Source organism: Hemiscyllium ocellatum, chromosome 6 (genome assembly GCF_020745735.1).
Source record: "Hemiscyllium ocellatum isolate sHemOce1 chromosome 6, sHemOce1.pat.X.cur, whole genome shotgun sequence".
Classification (NCBI taxonomy): Eukaryota; Metazoa; Chordata; class Chondrichthyes; order Orectolobiformes; family Hemiscylliidae; genus Hemiscyllium; species Hemiscyllium ocellatum.
Window position 1 is genome coordinate 48817719 of NC_083406.1, and position 22345 is coordinate 48840063.

At 40.9% G+C, this 22345-nt stretch overlaps 1 protein-coding gene across 2 annotated transcripts in view; it reads left to right on the forward strand.

The window, feature by feature from the left end:
• uggt2 (UDP-glucose glycoprotein glucosyltransferase 2) overlaps nucleotides 1-22345 on the forward strand; it is a 372492-nt gene that overhangs the window by 343483 nt on the left and 6664 nt on the right. For both annotated transcript variants that reach the window (XM_060826541.1, XM_060826542.1), the window contains exons 36-39: nucleotides 5136-5296; nucleotides 6126-6240; nucleotides 11878-11994; nucleotides 19503-19656. In XM_060826541.1, coding sequence (XP_060682524.1) covers nucleotides 5136-5296; nucleotides 6126-6240; nucleotides 11878-11994; nucleotides 19503-19656 — 547 coding nt within the window. The remainder of the gene's footprint in view (nucleotides 1-5135; nucleotides 5297-6125; nucleotides 6241-11877; nucleotides 11995-19502; nucleotides 19657-22345) is intronic.

Consider the following 22345-nt stretch of genomic DNA (forward strand, 5'->3'; position numbering starts at 1 on the left):
CCGAGAACAGGTTTCAGAAGATTTATTCACGGAGCAACATTAAAACTCTATCATAGACATTGGTATAGACTGGGCTCAAGGTGGCTGACTAACGGACTCTGCTAATGGATTACAAAGTAGCTGGAGTTAGTCGAGATGGAGCTGATACCTTTATTGGAGAGTATGATTTATTGTTTAAATAGCTATTTTTACAATGCTTCAATTATGTTAATCTTTTCTTGACATTGAGCAGCTCCATATTTTATCAAATTTAATGCAATTTTTCAGTATAATCATCTTATCTTCACTTCTGTAGCTCCACATCTTCTAAATCTTTGCTCATGCAAGTACTTTGCCTTTCACAAAGTCAACAAAATGGCAGGTAATCACAAATGTCATCACTTAACTCCTTTAAGGATACATGCTTGCCTGGTACATGCAGCATCACAACATGTCAAAGAGCAAAGCTCATAACATTTGAGATGTGGATGCCGCTGACTAGCCAGCATTTATTGCCTGTCCTTAGTTGCCCTTGAGTAGCTAGTGGGGAGCTGCCTTTTTGAACACCTACTGTGGGTTGATCCACAATGCCATGAAAAGGGAATTTCAGGATTTTGATCCAAATACTGTGAAGGAACATTGATATATTTCCAAGTCAGGATGCTGAATGGCTTGGAGAGGAACTTGAAGGTAGTGGCATTCTCATGTATCTGCTGCCCTTGTCCTTCTAGATGAAAGGTGGTTGTGGGTTTGGAATGTGCTATCTGAGGATCTTTAGTAAATTTGTTGTGGTTCTGCTCGCCGAGCTGGAAGGTTTTGTTGCAAACGTTTCGTTCCCTGGCTAGGGAACATCATCAGTGCTGTTGGAGCCTCGTGTGAAGCGCTGCTTTGATGTTTCTTCCGGTATTTATATTGGTTTGTTCTTGCCGCTTCCGGGTGTCAGTTTCAGCTGCAGTGATTTGTATGTGGGGTCCAGGTCGATGTGTCTGTTGATGGATGTTCTTGCCGTTTCTGGGTGTCCGTTTCAACTGTAGTGGTTTGTATATGGTGTCCAGGTCAATGTGTCTGTTGATGGAGTTTGGGGATGAATGCCATGCTTCTAGGAATTCTCTGGCTGTTCTCTGTCTGGCTTGTCCTATGATAGTGGTGTTTTCCCAGTCAAATTCCAGTCAAAAACAATCCGCATCCACGAACATCAGCTAGCCACAAAACGACACGACCAGCTATCTCTAGTAGCTATACACTCAGACAACCAGCAACATGAATTTGACTGGGAAAACACCACTATCATAGGACAAGCCAGACAGAGAACAGCCAGAGAATTCCTAGAAGCATGGCATTCATCCCCAAACTCCATCAACAGATACATTGACCTGGACCCCATATACAAACCACTACAGCTGAAACTGACACCCGGAAACGGCAAGAACATCCATCAACAGACACATCGACCTGGACCCCACATACAAATCACTGCAGCTGAAACTGACACCCGGAAGCGGCAAGAACAAACCAATATAAATACCGGAAGAAACATCAAAGCAGCGCTTCACACGAGGCTCCAACAGCACTGATGATGTTCCCTAGCCAGGGAACGAAACGTTTGCAGCAAAAACTTCCAGCTCGGCGAGCAGAACCACAACAACAGATACCCGAGCTACAAATCTTCAATCAGATTTTATCTTTAGTAAATTGCAACAGTTGCATACTGCTACTACTGAGTGGCAGTGCTGGAGGGAGTTGGTACTTTTGGATGCAGTGCCAATCAAGGGGGGAGTGGGGTGGTGGGGGAGTGCTTTGTCATGGATGGTGTCAAGCTTTTTGAATGTTGTTAGAGGGGGGAGGGGGTTGGTGGGGGAGTGTTTTGTACTAGATGGTGTCAAGCTTTTTGAATGTTGTTCAGGCTGCAGTCATTGAGGCAAGTAGGAGTATTGTATCACACTCCTGACTTGTGTCTTGTAGATGATGGACAGGCTTTGGGAAATCAGGTGATGATTTACATGCTGCATTCTTCCTAGCATCTGACCTGATCTTGTAGCCACTGTGTCTGTGGCAAGTTCAGTTGACTATCTGATCAATGATAACCCCCAGAATGCTAACAGTAGAATTTGTGTGATGGTAATAATATTTAATGTCAAGGGGCATTCTCTTATTGGTGATGGTCATAGTCTTGCGTTTGTGTGGCGCAAATGTTATTTGCCACTTGTCAACCCAAGCCTGAATACTATCCAGATGTTATTGCATTTGATCTTGGACTGCTTCAGAATCTGAGGAGTCACAATGTTGCTGAAAATTGTACAATCATCAGCGAACATTCCCACTTCTGATCTTATGATGGAGAGAAGGTCATTGATGAAGCTGAAGATGGTTGGACCTAGAACACTTCCCTGAGGAACTCCTGCAATAATGTTCTGGAGTTGAGATGACTGACCTCCAACAACCACCACCATCTTCCTATGTGCCAGGTATGACTCAAACCAGCAGAGTGTTTGCCCTTTGATACCCATTGATTCCAGTTTTGCTGGGCTCCTTGATGTCAAGGGCTGTCACTCTCACCAAGGCTGTAATGAGGTCAGGTGTTGAGTGGTTTGGCAGAAGCAAAATTGGGTGTCACTGAGCAGGTTATTGCTGAGCAGGTGCTGCTTGATAGCACCGTTGGTGACATCTTCCAACACTTCAATGATGATCGAGAGTAGACTGATAGGGTTGGGTTGGATTTGTCCTGCTTTTTATTTACAGGACATAGCTGGGCAATTTTCCACATTGTTAGCCAGTACTGTTACTGTACTGGAAGAGCTTGACCAGGAGGGTGGAATGTTCTGGAGCACAAGCCTTCAGTACCAATGCTGGAATGTTATCAGGACTTTTGCAGTATTCAGTGTCTCCAACTGTTTCTTGTTATTTCATGCAGTGAACTGAATTGGTTGAAGACTGGTTACTATAATGCTGGGGACCACTGGTGGAGACAGAGATGGACCATCCACCTAGCACCTCTGGCTGAAGATTGCTGTGAAAGCTGTGGGCAGCACGGTGGCACAGTGGTTAGCACTGCTGCCTCACAGCGCCTGAGACCCGGGTTCAATTCCCGACACAAACTGACTGTGTGGAGTTTGCACGTTCTCCCTGTGTCTGCGTGGGTTTCCTCCGGGTGCTCGGGTTTCCTCCCACAGTCCAAAGATGTGCGGGTCAGGTGAATTGGCCATGCTAAATTGCCCGTAGTGTTAGGTAAGGGGTAATTGTAGGGGAATGGGTGGGTTGCGCTTCGGCGGGTCGGTGTGGACTTGTTGGGCCGAAGGGCCTGTTTCCACTGTAAGTAATCTAATCTAATCTTATCTTTTGCACTTGTGTGCTGGGGTCTTCCATCATTGATCCGGGGGGTATTTGTGGAGATTGCCATCCCAGTGAATTGTTGAATTGTCCACCATCATTCATGACTGGATCTGGCAGTACTGCAGATCTGATCTGTTGGTTGTGGGACCACTTAGCTCTCTCTATCACTTACTGCTTGTGCAGTTTGGCATGCAATTAATCCTGTTTAGTGGATTTACCAGGTTGACACCTCATTTTTCGGTATGCTTGGTGCTGCTCCTGGCATACCCTCCTGCACTCTCCATTGAAAAAGTGTTGATCCCCTGGCTTGATGGTAATAGTTGAGTGAGGGGTATGTAGTTACAGATTGTGCTGGAATACAAATCTGCTGTTATTAATGGCCCACAGTGCCTCATTTTGGGTTGCAAAATCTGTTAGAAGTCTGCCCCATTTAGCAAGGTGAGAGTGCCATACGACACAGTGGAGGTTATTCTCAAAGTGAAGATGGGTCTTTGCCTTCACAAGGACCATACAGTACCAATACTGTCATGGAAGATGCATCTGCAGCTGACTGATTGCTATGGACGAGGTCAAGTTGTTTTTTTACCTCTTGTTGATTCTGTCTTTCAGGGCCTGACCATGTCGATTAGTACTGCTACCAAGCCACTCTTGGTGGTTAATATTGAAATCACCCACATAAAATAGATTTTGTGCCCTGCCATCCTCAATGCTTCCTCAAAGTATTGTTCAACATGGAGGAGTACTGATTCATCAGCCGAGGGAAGACAGTCTCGTCGATGCTTAACCTGAAGCCACAAGTCTTTGAGGTCTGAAGTCAATGTTGAGGACTCCCAGGGCAACCCCCTCCTGACTTTATACCAACTGTGTTGCCACCATTGATGGATTGGTCCCATCATGAGGACCGGATACATCCATAAATGGTGATTGTGATGTCTGGGACATTATCTATTAGATAGGATTCCATGAGCATGATTATGTCAGGATGTTGCTTGACTAGTCTGTGAAACAGCTCTTCCAGTTTTGGCACTAGTCCCCACGAGTGAGGATTACAGTGTTGACAGGACTGTTTCTGTCATTGTTTTTTCCAGATCGATTCCAAGTGATCATCTGGTTTCATTTCTTTGAGACTTTGTAGTGGTTGATACAAATGTATGGCTTGCTAAACCATTACAAAGGTTATTTAAGAGCCAACCACATTGCTGTGGATCTGGAATCTGAAGGGCATTAGTGAACCAGATTTGTTTTTCTGACAATCGACAATTGTTTCTTGGTCATCACGACATTCTTAATTCTAGTTTTTTAAAAATTGAATTCATATTCCAGCAACTGCCTTGGTAGGATTTGAACTAGGATCTCAAAATGTCAGCTGAGTTTATATCAAGGCGGGACCAGCAATCCAGGGAAATTTCCCGACTTGAACTACTTGCCTCGATCCTGAACATCTGGCCCAAAGTGTTTTACTGAGATTTCTTCCCCACCATTATTGACCAATGCAGTACAATACCATTAACTTTTATTTTAACAAAAGCTGAAGTCAAAAGAATGAAGCAACATTAATATGTTATCTTTTATTGTTTAAATAGCTATTTTTACAATGCCTCAGTTGGGTTATTGAACAACTCCATACTTTCTCAAACTTAGGATAATATGCCAAAAAATTACACTATCTTCACAGCTCCAGCTCCACATCTTTCAAATCTTTGCATATGATCTTCTTTCATGATATCATGAAAGTTAACAAACTCTTCCTTTAAAAAATTGTTAAACATTTTATAAAATTAAGCGCTTGCCAGTTTTAAGCATTGACTTTTACTCTTTCCTTGAAGATTGTGAGAACTGATTTAAAAGAACTGGTGGAATTGGATCTAGAAGGTGCACCCTATGGATACACACCATTCTGTGACAGTCGTAAAGAAATGGATGGTTACCGCTTCTGGAACTCAGGATACTGGGCCTCACATTTGGGAGGCAGAAAATACCACATAAGGTACAACCTACCATCGTAGCAATGCCAGATCTTTTTTATAAAATTTCATTAAGAATGTATTACTGTAGAAATTAATATCTATTGTTTGCCACATCTTTTATATTTTTTCAACACCATTGATGTTATTGTCTGCTGAATGTTACATCTAAAACAGAGGTATGTGTCTTTTTGTAATTAATAAAGATGCAAGGGTCACTAGACAGACTTTTGGTCACTAGACAGGCACGTATTTATTGCCATCTTGAAAAGCTGAGGATGAGCTATCTTCTTGAAACAAAGTTTAAAAATCACACAATACCAGTTTATAGTCCAACAGGTTTATTTGGAAGTACAAGCTTTTGAAGCGCTGCTCCTTTGCTAGGAAGGAGCAGCACTCCAAAAGCTTGTACTTGCAAATAAACCTGTTGGTCTATAACCTGGTGTTATGTGATTTTTAACTTTGACCACCCCAGTCCAACACCGGCACCTCCACATCATGACTTCTTGAAACAAGAGTGTGATGGTCTGGGCGATCGCTGGGCCACTTGATAATTAAATATGGAAGTGTGGGACTGGACTCACAAGTATACCAGTCGGAGCAAGAATGCAAGGGTTCTTTCATTCAGCAAAGTATTAATTATACACTTCAGCAGGGAAGTGCACTCCTTGTCATGACTGTGTCCATTTTTCTGAGAAATTGTTAACCTATTTTACTAATTTCAATGGCCTTTATTCAGAGATACTTTGATTTGAAACGATGATTCAGTTAATTACTGCGTGGTGCTTTTTTGAAAACTGTCTTGCATATGATGTTATAATGAAGAAAATTTGCAACTATCTTTTATTCTAGTGCTTTATATGTTGTGGATTTAAAAAGGTTCAGAAAAATAGCAGCGGGTGATCGCCTTCGAGGTCAGTACCAAGCACTCAGTCAGGATCCCAACAGCCTGTCCAATCTGGATCAGGTCAGTGTTTCCTTAACTTTCCAGTGGATAATACACATTGTTGAAGATGGTCCAGCTATTTTACTATATCGACAGAGTCTAATTATATCGACAGAGTCTAATTTTTCTGTATTTAGTTTAAATCTTAATTGAATTGATTACTTTTTTTGATGATTGTGTTTGAATATATTGTAATAACATGGAGGTGATTTTCAACACTGGCAGAAGCAATTTGATGTTAAATGATTATTTGTTTCAGAACACATTTGTTGGTTTGCATAACAATTAACTGATCCACCCCATCTAATTTGAAAATTACTCTCTCCATCCTTTTTTCTTTCCTGTCAGTAATACGTCTTATGCTTTCAGTAAATGAGAAGCTAAGTTTTGGGAGAGTCCACACTCTCCTCATGACGTTAGACATAAATATGCACTTTTTTATGCAAAGAAAAAGTTAGGATTGGAGTTTCGGGTCAGCGTCTTCTAGGTGTTCCAAATACCTACCTGAAACGGTCTAACTCATTAGCTATGCAGACCAGAGCCAGTCTGTTTATCACAGGAATGAAAATGGGAATATGCTGGAGAGACTCAACAGGTCTGGCAGCATCTATCTGTGGAGAGAAAGCAGAGTTAATGTTTTGGGTCCAGTGATTGATTATAGCTAGGAAAAGGTATGTATGCTGAAAGTGGGGTTTGGGAGGGGGAGGAATAAATAATAGTTGGAGATGAAGCTCAGGGAGATAGAACAACAAAGGAAGGGGTAAAGGTCAGCCTGTGGGAAATCAATAGCTGCTAATTGGGGCTATTAGTAGCTAACAGTGGGATAATTTTGGTAACAGTCCATGTGATGACAAGGCCTGGTGTGTGGAATTCAGGGTAAGGACTTCAATGCCAGGGCATCAATGTGGACTTCAACAGTTTCCTCATTTCCCCTTCCCACCTCACCCTAGTTCCAAACTTCCAGCTCAGCACTGTCCCCGTGACTTGTCCAAACTTGTCCTACCTGCCTAGCTCCTTTTCCACCTATCCACTCCACCCTCTCCTCCCTGACCCATCACCTTCATCCCCTCCCCCACTCACCCATTGTACACTATGCTACTTTCTCCCCACCCCCACCCTCCTCTAGCTTATCTCTTCACGCTTCAGGCTCACTGCCTTTATTCCTGATGAAGGGCTTTTGCCTGAAACGTCGATTTCGCTGCACCTCGGATGCTGCCTGAACTGCTGTGCTCTTCCAGAACCGCTAATCCAGAATCTGGTTTCCAGCATCTGCAGTCATTGTTTTTACCCCATGGTTGTAAATGCTGAGACCCTAAAATTATTGCATGTGATACTGATTTCCAAACACTGCATTGTCCACAAGCGAAAAATCAATACTGTCTTCCAGATTGCGCTGAACTTCTCTGAAGCACTGAGTGTTAATCAAACAGATGTAAAGCACAAAACTACTGGGTCATTCAAGAACAGTGCTTAGTTTAAGCAGTACCTATTATCACTGTTCAAATGGCATTAACCTGCAGCGAGAGACTCTCAAATTTATAGAATAAACACTCTTGAAGTCATTTTATGGTCATTTTATGTGTCATGATCTTTAATGTAAATCCCCAGCTCTTTAAACTTTAAAAAAATGATTGTAGCTATATGTTAAACTAAAAACAAATGATTGCATGCATAGATTGACAAGCTTCTGGTTTAACTTCATAAAAACTATTGCCTTCTTGCCATTTCAGTGTAGTTCACTACTGATCTTTCCCAATGGAATAAATGGAAGCAGGGCTAGATTACTTGGCCCATCAATCCAGCTTTTTCAACCAAGCCATTTGTGGCTTTAACTCCCATTTTCCTGCCTTCTCCCCATAGCTTTGAATTCTGAGAGACCGAATGACCTCTATTCTATTCTTAAATAATGGGAGTGCCCACAACGTTCTTGGGTAAAGAATTCCTATGATTCAGAACCCTATGAACAAAGCAGTTTCTCACTTCTCAATCCTAAGTGATCGTCCCCTTATCTTGGGACTGTGTCCCTGTGTTTCAGTGTCCTGACCAGCAGAAACAATCTTGCAGCGTTGGCTCTCTCAATCTGCTTCATTGTTTTGTATATTTAAACTACATTGCCTTTTATTCATCTAGACCTTAAAAAATACAGGCCCCACAGTGTCGATTTAGATCAGTTGGCTGGACAACTTGTTTGTGATGCAGAATGATACCGCAGAACAGCAGCGTTCAATTCCTAGACCAGATGAGGTTACCATGCAGGCATCTCCTTCTCAACCTCTCTCCTCGTCGAAAGCGGGGTGACCCTCAGGTGGAACCACCACCAGTCATCTATAAGATGGGAGCAGTGCTATTGTCAGATAGGACGATGGCAGCTTTTACATGCCCAACTTACTCAGCCTCAGCTTATACCATAGCCCCATCATCCCAGGTTTCAAACTAGTGAAGTTTCCCAAGTCTTATCTCCCTAGTGTAAGTGTATCCTTTCTCAGATATTGTGACATGAATTGCATCTAATATTCCAGATGTGGCCTCATCAAAAATCTCTGTGAATGTAACAAGACTGTTTTATTCCTGAAATAAAACAGAAGGTGCTAGAGGAATACAACAATTCTAGCATCATCTGTGGGAAGAGGAAGAAATAGCATTTCAAAGCCAGTACATCGCTTCTTTTTCTTGAAACATTAACTCTGTTTCTTTCTCTACAGTTACTGCTGGACCTTCTGAGTATGTGCAGCATTTGCTTTTATTTCAGCTTTCCAGCATCTGCAGCATTTTGCTTTTATTTCCTTTATTCCTGTACTTCAGATCTCTCTGCAATAAAATCCAATCTGCCATATGACTTCCTAATTTCTATAATAAAACCAAAAGGGGCTGGAGAAACACAGCACATCTGGCATCATCTGTGGAGAGAAAAATACTTCATGTTTTCGAACAGAATATGACTCATTTACATGTTGATATTACCAAACTCTAGATTTGCAATATCTAAAGAAACCATTTTTTTAGTTCTTCCAAGCATTCACCCTGCTTTCAAGATAGGATAGTTATTTGGGCTATGTTATGCTAATTAAAATGACTGCTATTTCTGAAAAAGGCATCTTTTGTCAAAACTTTTTGTTGCAGTCACTGGAGCAATTTGTAAGAAATGTGTGTTTTGTGTCACACATGTAACATTTGTGCTGCACAAATATTGGGCAATGACCATCTCCAATAGGAGACAGTCTAACTACCACCCATGATATTCAATGACGTTACCACCACTGAATCTCCCACTATCAACATCATTGGAGTTACCATTGACCGGAAACTCAATTGGACTCAGCACAGGAATACAATAGCTAAAAGAGCAGATCAGAGCCTGGGAATGATGCAGCGAGTAACTCACCTCCTGCTTTCCCAAAGCATGTCCATCATCTAAAGGCACAGGTCAAGAATACAATGGAATACTCTCAATTGCTTGGATGAGTGCAGTTTCAACAATGCTTAAGAAGCTTGACATCATCCATAACAAAATAGCTGTTTGATTGGCACCACATCTATAAACATCCACTCCCTCCCCCACTGATGCTCTGTAGCAGCAGTGCATGCTCTCTGCAAGATGCACTGCAAAAATACACTTGAGATCCTTAGACAGCACCTTTAAAGCCATGACCACTCCCAACTGGAAGGACAAGAACAGCAGCTATATGGGAACATCACGAACTACAAGTTTCCATTCAAGCCACTCGCCATCCTGACTTGGAAATATACCACTGTTCCTTCACTGGTGCTGGGTCAAAGTCCTGGAATTCCTAACCCAAGGGAATTGTGGGTCAAACTACAGCATGTGGATGACAGCATTTCAAGAAGGCAGTTCAATACCACCTTTTCAAGGGCAACCAGGACCAGGCAATAAAATACTGGCCAACCAATGATGCCCATGTCATGTAAATGAGCAAAAACACAAATTCTGTTCTGCCAAATAATTTCTGTTATTGTTGACAAATGTTAAAGTACAGCTACAACTGCATGATCTATCACAGATTATGCTATATTACCAAGCTAAATTTAATACCATTTCGCTATATTTCCAGGATTGTTTCACAAATGTACGTACAAATTTGTCTGCTTGAACCTTGAACATTACTTTACCTGTTTAGTTATACAGGATGTAAATTCTAAAGTGCATGTCATGGACAACTGCCAAGTGTGTCCTCAGAATTGTCCCTGAACTAAAACTTTGTTTATGCTCATGTGTACTCCTGGTTTCAATTATTGAGTGTTTGAATTTAAAAATAACCAATAGCAGTTTTATGACTTAAAATAGTAAATTAATTTATTTCATAACTATTGGTGAAAGTTATTTAAGTAGAAAGTGGTTAAGTTTAATAGTTTAAAGTTAAAATAAAGAAACAAAGATTTAAAGTAACTACATATAGATGTTGGCTATGAAGATGAAAATGAGGCGCTTCAATAGAACATAGTACAGTACATGCCCTTTGGCCCTCAATGTTGCACCGACCTGTGAAACCAATCTGAAGCCCAACTAACCTACACTATCATATTCTCATCCGTATGCCTATCCAATGATCATTTAAATGCCCTTAAAGTTGACTAATCTACTACTGTTGCAGGCAGTGCATTGCATTGCCCTCCTACTCTCTGAGTAAAGAAACTACCTCTGACGTCTATCCTATATCTATATCACTCCTCAAGCTAAAGCTATGTCCCCTCTCAGTCATCACCATCTGAGGAGAAAGGCTCTCACTGTCCAACCTATCTAACCTTCTGATTAATTTATATGTCTCAATTATGTCACCTCTCAACCTTCTCCTCTCTAACGAAAACAGCCTCAAGTCCCTCAGCCATTCCTCGTAAGACATTCCCTCCATACCAGGCAACATCCTAGTAAACCTCCGCTGAACCCTTTCCAAAGCTTCCACATCCTTCCTATAGTGCAGTGACCAGAACAGTACGCAATACCAGAGTTTCATACAGCTGCACCGTGGTCTCATAGTTCCGAAACTCCTCTACCAATAAAAGCTAACACACTGTATGCCATCTTAACAACCCTATCAACCTGGGTGGCAACTTTCAAGAATCCATGTACCTGGACACTGAGATCTCTCTGCTCATCTACACGATCAAGAATCTTACCATTCTCCCAGTACTCTGCATTCCTGTTACTCCTTCCAAAGTAATCACCTCACACTTCTCTGCATTAAACTCCAATTGCCACCTTTCAGCCCAGCTCTGCAGTTATCTACATTTCTCTGTAACCTACAACATCCTTTATCACTAACCACAACTCTACCAACCTTAGTGTCATTCGCAAATTTACTAATCCATCCTGCTATGCCCTCATCCAGGTCATTTATAAAAATGATAAATAACAGTGGACCCAAAACAATCCTTGCAGTACCATACTAGTAACCAAAGAGAACTCTAATGGCTTTTGGGGGTTATATTAAAATGCTCCAATTTAAAGACAGAGCCCGTTCCTTTACACTATTACATAATGCAAGCATGTATTCATGACAAGGTGTTATTGTAATGAATATCTAAACTTCATTGTTAACTACAGAAACTGCCAATTCATCTCTGTTCTTTGACAATTTAGAATACTATGTCATAGTTACATTGGCCAAGAGGATTAATGTAATTTTTTTTTAATGCTTCTAGGACCTGCCCAATAACATGATCCATCAAGTGGCCATCAAATCCCTACCGCAGGAATGGCTGTGGTGTGAAACATGGTGTAGTGAGGAGTCCAAAAAGATGGCTAAAACAATAGACCTGGTGGGTAAAGAGCCTGATGTCATAAATTTCACATTCCATACTAACATTCCTTAAAACCATCAGAAGCTTCCTGGAGGAGACATCACTGATCATATCTCAACCTCAGCTTTTCACTGTCTGTAAGGTGGTAGATGAAGGAAAAGAGTGCCATCATACAAGTTTGCTGTTAACAATGGGCAAATCATGTAGATGGGAACAGTATGTTGCAAAATGACAGAATTGATTTAAGAGTAGACAAAATAATGGCAAAGAGAGTATATTGTAAGAAAGTGTGAGACATTCACTTTAAACCCAAGTAATGCAAATCGGAATATTTTCTACATTGTGAGAAGCTAGGAACTGTGGGTGAGCAGTTGAGAGACTTAGGAATCTCAGTTAGTGAACAAGTGCCAACAATAACTTAGCAAGCCAGTGGAATGTTGGCCCTTATTTCAAGAAGGCTGGCACACTAAGAGGAGAAAACTGTGATATAGCCAGTACAGAGCCTGTTTGCAATTCAATTAGAAATCAGTCTTCATGTTGAAAGTCAGGTAGGATTTACCTGTCTAAGAGGGATTGCAGTGGTGGATTCACTAGGAGTTAAGTTATGAGGAGATGGATTACAAAGCTTATGTTTCTAATCCCTTGTGTATAGAAGATTGATTGAGGCATTTAAGATGGCTAGTGATGTGATGGGCAAATCACAACAAAACTGTTTTCTCTCATGGAGGAATCTGAAACAAAGGAGCATTAAAACTGAAGCAATATTTTTCAATGGTGATGTCTGAGTCAAAGGTGTACACATGCATGAGTTCCAGCTATATTTGTCTTTATGGGGTATGTGGAACACTCCTTGTTTCGATCCTGCTTGGGGCCCCCTAACCACAACATTTTCTTCATAAATCCTGCTCTTATCCAGAATTAGAAAATTCAATAGTTTTGCTTCCAGTTTCCACCCTTCTCTTGTCTTTGATATCTCTGAGTCTACCCTTCCCTTCCGTGACTTCTCTGTTTCCATTTCTGAGGACAGGCTATCCACCAATATCTATTCCATGCCCACTCCTCCCACAGTTACCTCAACTACAGCATTTTATCACTTCCCATTGATACACTAACAGAATATCTTGTGATTTCCTTGGCTTTTTCCAGCTAGAGCTCTTTCATAGCCCCACTTTGCTTTCCTAATTCCTTTTTTAAGCTACACCATGCACTTTCTGTACTCTCCATTCTCTATTGAACACCAACCTCTCCCCACCCCCACACTACAACTATTTCTTTGTCCATTATGAGCTTAAATTGTATAATGTTGTGATTGCTATCACTAAAATGCTTCCTAAATATCACCTCAACCACCTGTCTAGCTTCATTTCCCAGAATTGAGTGCAGAACAGTTCAATCTTTTGTTGAACTTTCCATGTATTTGGCCTAAATAATTCTACTGTACACATTTCAAGTATTATTGGGAAAGTTGTAATTAATGTAATTACCATTTTTTTATTTTTACACACTTCTTTGAGTTGTGCACAATTTTCCTCCTCAATTTCCCGCCAACTTTCTGGGGGGTCCATAACAAATACCTAGCAGTGTGGCTGCCTCATTTTTGTTCTTAAATTCTACCCACAAAGCTTCAAGATATCACAAGATATGTCAATGGGAAGAGGATAACCTCCATGATATAATCTCTTCTTACTGCAGTAACTGTGTCCTTAACTAATTATCCAATGCTGCCTCCTCTTTTACTTGCTCCTATGTCTTGCTTGAAGAGTCTATATTCTGGAATGTTGAATTGCCAATCTTGTACCTCCATCAACCATTGTGATCCACAAATCTAAATCTGCTCTTCCCATACCAACACTTGAGCCACGTATTCATCTGTACTATTCTCCTATTTCTGTACTTGCCAGCATGTGGCACTGGGAGTAATCCTGAGAGATTACAACCCGTGAAGTCCTACCTTTTAGTCTTCTGCTTAGCTCCCTGACTTCTTGATGCAAGATCTCATCCCTCTTTTGTGCCTATATCGTGGGTACCAACATGTGCCATCACCTCTGATTTTATCATCCTTCCCCTTCAGGATGCCCTGTAGCCATTCAGTGATACTCCAGAGCCAGCACCATGGAGGCAGCACACCATCCTGGTGTCATGTTGAGAGCCACAGGAGCAAATATCTTTTCCCTTGACTATGGAATCCCCTATTACTATTGCCCTTCCTCTTTTCCGCCCCTCCTGTACTGTCAGGATGCTCATGTTGCCAGAAGTTTGCCTCTGTCTGCACTTCCTGGATAAAGCAGCATCTTTGTCAGCCTCCAAGACTGAATGCTATTTGCCTGTTTCTCTTAGCCTGCCTGGTGGTCACCTATTCCTTTCCTTCTTTAGATCTTCATCTGTGGAGTGATCACCTCTCTAAACATGCTAACCACAATGCTCTCAGATTCACAGATACTCCATGGCGTCCCCAGCCACCATTCCAGTTCCGAAATCCAAGCTTCCAGGAGCTACAATTGGACACAGTTCCTGCACACTTCCTGCTGGCCCAGGCACTGGAAATGTGCCCAGTTTCCCCCATGGAGCAAGAGGGGCAGACCACTGTTTTGACCTCTCCTGACCTGACTAAACGATTTAAAGTTTAAAAACTTGAGAAGACTTTTTAAAAAGGCAAATAAACCGAGTAAGTCCCTACCCTTGCTTAAATAAACACTTACAAAATGTTGCAAAAGCAGCATCCTCCCCACGTGTACCCCAACCACACTACTGTATAAATGCTGCTCCCTCCAACTTCACTTCAGCTTTAATGAAGAGTTATCTAGACTTGAAACGTTAGCTTACTTTCTCTCCGTGGATACTGCCTAACCTGCTGTGATCTCCTGCATTTTTTGTTTTTAGTACAAAATAATATAGTTTGGAAATACCCACTGGGACTTAACTCATTGATCAGCTGCTCCTGTTGGTCCCATGACATTTTCTGAACTTGAACACCTGCTCCTAACTCCAATGGACCTGTGGAAGGTGTAAGGAAACAAGACATAGCAATACATCCCTCCCAACTTCCCTTTAAACTCCTACACTCACCTCACATCCCAGCATTTCACTCTCTCAGCTAGTACTCCACTAGTCTCACATTCAAAGGATTATCCTGTGTCATCTCCAGCAGGATGCCACCACTAAACACATCTCCACTGTCAACATTCCACAGGGACTGTCCTCCCTTTGACATCCTGGTCCACTTCTCCATCACTGTTAACACTTCCTCACTCCCCCTGGGACCTTCCCAAGCAATTGCAAAAAGTGTAACGCTTGCCCATTCAACCCTTCCTTCTTCATTGTCCAAGGCTCCAGGTGAAGTAGTATTTCACTTGTATTTCTTTCAATCAAGTCCATCCCATTCGCTGCTTATAGTTTGGTCTCCTTAACAGTAGGAGTGTGGAACAGGCTGCCAGGGGTGCTGATGGAGGCAGATATGATCAGGGCATTGAAGAGACGTTGAGATAAAAACATGAACATGCAAAGAATGGAGGACTATGGACCGACGGCAGGCTGAAGGGGTTAGTTTAATTTGGTGTCATGTTTGGCACAACATTGTGGACTGAAGGGCCCATTCCTGTGCTGTACAGTTCTGTGTTCTAATTTTAAAAAGATACATGAGTTTATGGCACAAATAGAAATAACTTTACGTGACTTCGTAGCTATTACAGTGACATGGTTGCAGTGTGACCACAACTGGCAACTCAATATTTGAGAATATTCAATGTTCCTGAAAAATAAGATAGAAAAGAAAAGGGAAGTGTGGTGGTGTTGTTAAAGGAATAAATCAGTGTAGTGGTGAGTAGCAATATAGGTACAATAGAATGTAACGTGAAACCAGTTTGGGTTTAAATAAGGAATAGCAAAAAAAAAGCAGCAACGAATGAGAATCATCATAGGGCCCTGAAGATTTACCTCACTCTAGGACAAAGTATAAGTCAGGAAATAATAAGGGCATGTAAGAAGGGCAATAGCATCATCACGAGTGATTTTAATCTGAATATTGACTGGACAGATCTGATGGCAAGAGAAATATGTAAGATGAATTTGCAGACTGGATCATGGACTGTTTCATAGAGTGCTGTAGTACATTGCAGAACCTACCTCAGAATAGTCTAATTTGCATGTGATAATATAATAATGAGGTAGGATTTATAAGATGTCTTATGGGTAAGGACCCTTTAGGAGGTAGCAACACACAATTATAATTCTGAATTCAATTTGAGAAAGAATGTGAATTTACAAGTTGAGAAAAGAACAGGTGGAGTTCCACAAAGCTCAGGCCTCAGTTACTTGCTTTCGATATTAGTGTCTTGGAAAAGGGGGCAGAGTGTAATATATCATTTGCTGCCAATATAAAAAATGGGTGAAACGGCATCTTGTGATGAAGACACAAGGAATCTGCAAGGGGATATAGGTAAATGAGTGGGCAAAAACTTGGCAAATTGAGTTTAATGTAGGAAAGTGTCGGCCATGCACTTGGGTAGAAAGACTCAAAAGGCAGACTACTATTTAAATTGAGATAAATTCCAAAAAAGTACAGCACAGAGCTGGATATTCTGTTGCATGAAACAAAAAATGTTATCAGGTAGGTGCAGCAATAATAAAATGGCAAATAGAATTTGGCCTTTATTGCTGGTGTCTTTAAAAATGAGGATGTCTTGAAACAACTGTGCATGGTTTGGATGAGACTGAACCTGGAGTACTATGTATATTGGGTGCTCATATTTAAGAAAGGACATGTTGGCACTGGAGACTGTTTGAAAGAGATTCTAAGCCATTTCCTAGGAAGCAGAATTTGACTTATCGAGAACATCTAAACATGTTAGACCTTTATTTATTAAAGTTTAGAAGAATGAAGGTTGATCATATTGAAAAAAATAAATGTTGAGAAGGTATTTCCACTAATGGGGCAAATCTCGAATTAGGCTTTGTTACAAAATAAGGGTACATTCATTTAAAGCTGAGATACAAAGAAATGTGAAGAATGTCTGGAATTCTGTGCCCCAGGGAGTTGGAAAATATTTGAACAGAAGGTTTTGAAATATCAAGGAGTTGAATGCTATGAATAATGAGAAGTGGAGGGCCATGATGATATAGAATGATGGGGTGGGCTTGAGCGACTGAATGGTCTAAACCTGGTCCCATTTTGTTTACCTTATGCTCTTATGCTGTTGTTGCCAGAAGACTAAAGTGAGTAAAATGGCAACTGCTAATTTAATGATGGTAGTTTATCAAATCAAGTCAGGATCCTTATAATACTCACCTCTCCCAAAAATGTGATAATGATTGTTACGGATACTGCAGACATATTAGTTTCAAACCAGTTAGGATATTAGAATGGCTGCAATCTCATGAGAGTTTAAATATTATGCTGACTGATTTCTGTCTCAATTCAATGATCAATCTCTCTTACACAACATCATGAACAAAGTATCGAACCGTGACTTAGCTGCTCATGATTAGTTCAATATCAAGTGGCTCACAGGTTCACCAGGTTCGGAAGAAGGTAGGCCTCCTGGGCCATGACTACAAGCAACTACATGGAGTGGAGAAATCGCAGGTTGCAATAGCTCATATTCATTACACTCTTCCTTAATGTAACACAAAAGTAATTTTAACACCCACCTTTGGGCCTCACATTCTCAAAACCACACTCAATAGACAGTTAAACTGGGTGGCAAGGTGGCTCTGCTGCCTCATAGCGCCAGGGACCCAGGTTTGAGTCACATCTCAGGCGACTGTCTGTGGAGTTTGCACATTCTCCCCGTCTCTGTGTGGGTTTCTTCCGGGTGCTCCGGTTTCCTCCCACAATCCAGCGATGTGCAGGTTAGGTGAATTGGCCATGCTAAATGCCCATAGTGTTAGGTGTGTTAGTCAGGAGTAAATATAGGGTAGGGGAATGGGTCTGGGTGGGTTACTCTTCGGGGGTCTGTGTAGACTTGTTGGGCCAAAGGGCCTGTTTCCACACTGTAGGGAATCTAATCTGATTTACTGTGGGAATTTTGCACTGAGGGGAAGATGTGATGGATCGGATGTGTTAGGTAGAAGTAGCACTCAGGCGAGTGTGAGATAGAAGTAACATTAAAATGTTAGGTAGAAGTAGCTCTCAGGCTGATGTAGCCAGTGGGCCCCAGAGGGGGAAACAGACACGAGGTCTGAGGAAGATAACTGAACCAGTTGAAAAGTACTGAAAGAGCAGTAAAACTTGAAAAAACAGAACAAAGGGGCCATCTGGTACATAGCAAGTTGAGCTAACTGATAGCCGAATAAGGCATGTTAGAACACTGATAAGAGACTGGGGCCAATGACAAACTATAGAACCGGCCATTACCAAATAAGGGAACGGTGCAGGAACAAGGGGGGTATAAGAATAGACAACTTAGAACAAAGGGTTAGAAGGCGCCTTCTCCAGCAAGCCTGATACCTTGCTGTAACTCGATTCTCTCTCGAATAAAGCAGTCTGTTTCTTAGAATCTGACCCGGTGTCTCATTCCTCCGAAACGAACACGGGGACGGTAGAACCGTCTTAACAGATGGTGACCCCTGACGTTTCGGAGGAATGAGACACCGGGTCAGATTCTAAGAAACAGACTGCTTTATTCGAGAGAGAATCGAGTTACAGCAAGGTATCAGGCTTGCTGGAGAAGGCGCCTTCTAATCCTTTGTTCTAAGTTGTCTATTCTTATACCCCCCTTGTTCCTGCACCGTTCCCTTATTTGGTAATGGCCGGTTCTATAGTTTGTCATTGGCCCCAGTCTCTTATCAGTGTTCTAACATGCCTTATTCGGCTATCAGTTAGCTCAACTTGCTATGTACCAGATGGCCCCTTTGTTCTGTTTTTTCAAGTTTTACTGCTCTTTCAGTACTTTTCCACTGGTTCAGTTATCTTCCTCAGACCTCGTGTCTGTTTCCCCCTCTGGGGCCCACTGGCTACATCAGCCTGAGAGCTACTTCTACCTAACATTTTAATGTTACTTCTATCTCACACTCGCCTGAGTGCTACTTCTACCTCACAGATGTAAGATAATATGGTCATCAATGCCCATTTCTGGCTTTTGCCCAAAATGTCGATTTTACTGCTCCTCAGATGCTGCCTGAACTGCTGTGCTTTTCCAGCACCATTCTAATCTAGACTCTGGTTTCCAGCATCTGCAGTCATTGTTTTTACCTAGGAGTCAAAACTGGCCTGCTCCTTAGTGTAGTTAACATCTGTGAATACTTAACTAAAACCCCTAACAATGTCCACTACAGTAAATACTATTGAGATAGCATTTGAACTGGGAAGTTGTGAACTATCAATAATTATAGATTAGGACATATATAGAACTTTATGATAGCAAAATAAAGGTTTTAAGGAGTTAACATTTATTGGAAGAATCATGTCAAGCCTATTTATATGAACAATAATGTTATCTTGCATTACATTTTGAGCTTTGCCTTTTGTTCAAATAGCACCTTAAGGAGAAATGGTCTTTACAAATTGTGGATTTGCTTTTAACTTTCAGTGCAACAACCCCAGGACAAAAGAACCTAAGCTAAAAGCTGCTGTGCGAATTGTACCAGAGTGGAATGATTATGATAATGAAATAAAAATGTTATTAAAAAGAGTGGAGGGACAGAGAAGGAATAGCCATACAAAATCAAAATCTGAGTCTCAAGGTAAGATCTTTGGGATTCTTGTTTACATGGAATAATAAACTTCGCAAGAAAATCATTCTCATTTGTCACAGGCTTTGAATGGATTGCAAGTTTTAAAACATGTCCCTTTCCCCCTCTACCCTTCTGTCCATAACCAGATTGTTGTTTAAGTGTTTTCCTTATCTCCCCTATTCCCCCTGTTTATGTGCTGTGACTTTGCAAAGAACTAAACACTGGTCAAGTGTTAATAAATTTAACTGGGTTCATTTAAACAGTCTTAAACAAGAGACAGGAGATTTTCTGAAATAATAACAAGCATGAGGGATATTTTATACAAGGAAAGGTTAGAAAAATTGGGCTTATTCTCATTGGAATAGAGAAGATTAAGTGACAACCTTATTAAGGTGTTTGAAATTATGAACAATTTTGACAGCGTAAAGAATGATATTCTATTTCCAGTAGTTGCTATGTCAGTAACAAAGGGTCATAACATCAGGATTGTCAGCAAACAACTAGAAGTAGATGAGGCGAAACTTCATTCCTGAAGATTTGTGAGCATTTGGAATGTGTTGCCTGGGAGAACCGTGGAGGCAGATTCCATAGGAGATTTCAAAAAAGCGCTGGATGTGTATTTGAAAATAATGAATTTAGATGGCTACAAAGATAAGGCTGAAGGTTTTTTTGAATTAATCTGTTGAGAATATTTTATTACACACCTTTAGAGCAGAGAGGACTTAGACCTGGGCCTTATAGTACCATTATACTAGGGACAGTACCATTGTATCACAAGAGCTTTTGGGACCAGCTGGGTATCTCTGTCAAGGGCTGGTATGGATAGGTGATGGCCTCCTTCTATACTGCAAAATTGTATGATTCGATGACATAAGGGAAATATTTTGCAACAGAGTACATAAGTATACACAAAGAGAGACCATCACAAAAAATTAGAGACTGTTCAATTAGCAACAACCTATTCAAAAGAAAATAACTGACTGTTACCCCATAACGATGTCTTTGTTTTAATGGAGTCCATGAGTTGAAAAATTGTCTTTAAAAATCTTTTCAGAAGCCCTCTGGGAAGTTTTTTTTCCAAAATTTAACTTCTCCTTTATGTCATGTTGAAAAATGTTTTACACAGCACATACTATTTTCAATAAGTCAGAGATGTTTTCTTCGGAACCCAAGTTTAGGAGTGTTGATATAAGCAAAAGCAGAAATTGCTGAATAAAATCAGCATATAGCAGCACCTGTGGAGAGAAAACAGTGTTAACTTTTCAAGTATGAATCATTGGACATTGACTGTTTTTTTTGCCACAGGGGCTGCCACCTGCTTAGTTTCTCCAGCAATTTCCATTTTTATTTGATTTAGATCTCCAGTCTTCACAGTTCTTTGTTTTTTTTTATTGAGAATGCTGATATTCAGTTTACCTCGCATGGATCAGCACTGATTGTTTGCTATTTCAAAATTGTACATTCAAAAAGGCAGGTGGGTTCAAATTTGTGGGATTGTGTGACCAAGGTGGAACAGAAATAGTTTACCTCAAGTCAAAGCCTTGCATCATAGATACCCAACTGCCTATGGCCCATTCCAGGAGTTAAGTGGAAACTCATTCACATATCTTCCTGTAGAATAGGTATAACTATCAATTCTAGTCTGTAAGGGTTTCTCATGGCGATAAATTTCAATAGCAGTTTATAACTCAATAGTGAGCATTCAGACTCATCTGGAAGTGCTTAGTTATTATATTTTGGGCTGGCATTGACTTTACAGGGGTTCTAGAGGGTTATTTTTCAAATCCAGTCATATGATTATAGTGGAACTTTCTAGGCTGTTTTTTTGTTTTTTACTCTGTTCATTACACCAAACATTGTGAAAGGTCTTGGATCAGTGCAGAAGGTATATTGTTGTATTAGTACAGTCTGTTAAGACTGAAGGGCAAGAGAATACAAGATGGATAAAGAAAGAAGAAAATGGGATGCAGGGTGAAGACTAGAGTCTGTGCTAAGAGTCATCAAGTATCAGTAGACCTTTTGGCCCATCATAATCTTTTAACTCTCTGTGGAGTGATCCAGTCCCCCATTCCCACAATTCCCTGTAAACTTTCTAATTTCCCTCAACTGTCCATCCAATTTCCCTTTGCTCTCTGCTTCCATCACTCTCATTAGCAGTTAGTTTCAAGTCATCACCTTTCATTGTGTTTACATCCCTCTTTTATCTATTGCCCAGTTGTGTTCAATTTTTATATAGTCACATAATGGAAATAGCTTTGCTTTGATGACTTTATCTAAACCTGTCATGATCTCATACTTTCCTGTCAAATCGCCCCTCAATCTCTTTTGCTACAAGGAGAACAATGCCAGCTTCTCCAGGTTTACCTTGCACCTAAATTTCCATGCCACTAGGCTATTCTAGTCAGTCAACCTCCTGTATATTTTCTCAACAACTCTTAACATCTTTCCTAAAAGATTGGTGAACAGATCCAGACATTGTACTTCCATGTAGTGTATCCAATTTTTAAAAAAAATTCAACATAACTTCTTGCCCTTATCGTCAATAACTTTTATCTGTGCACCCACTTGTAAGTCCTACCTCACTGGACAATTTATGTAGATTAACCTCCAGGACTCTCCTCTCCTCCAAAAAGAATATATATAATTCCCAGTTCCACAAACCAACTTTCAAAAATGGCCACCTGTGCTTTCAGTCAGG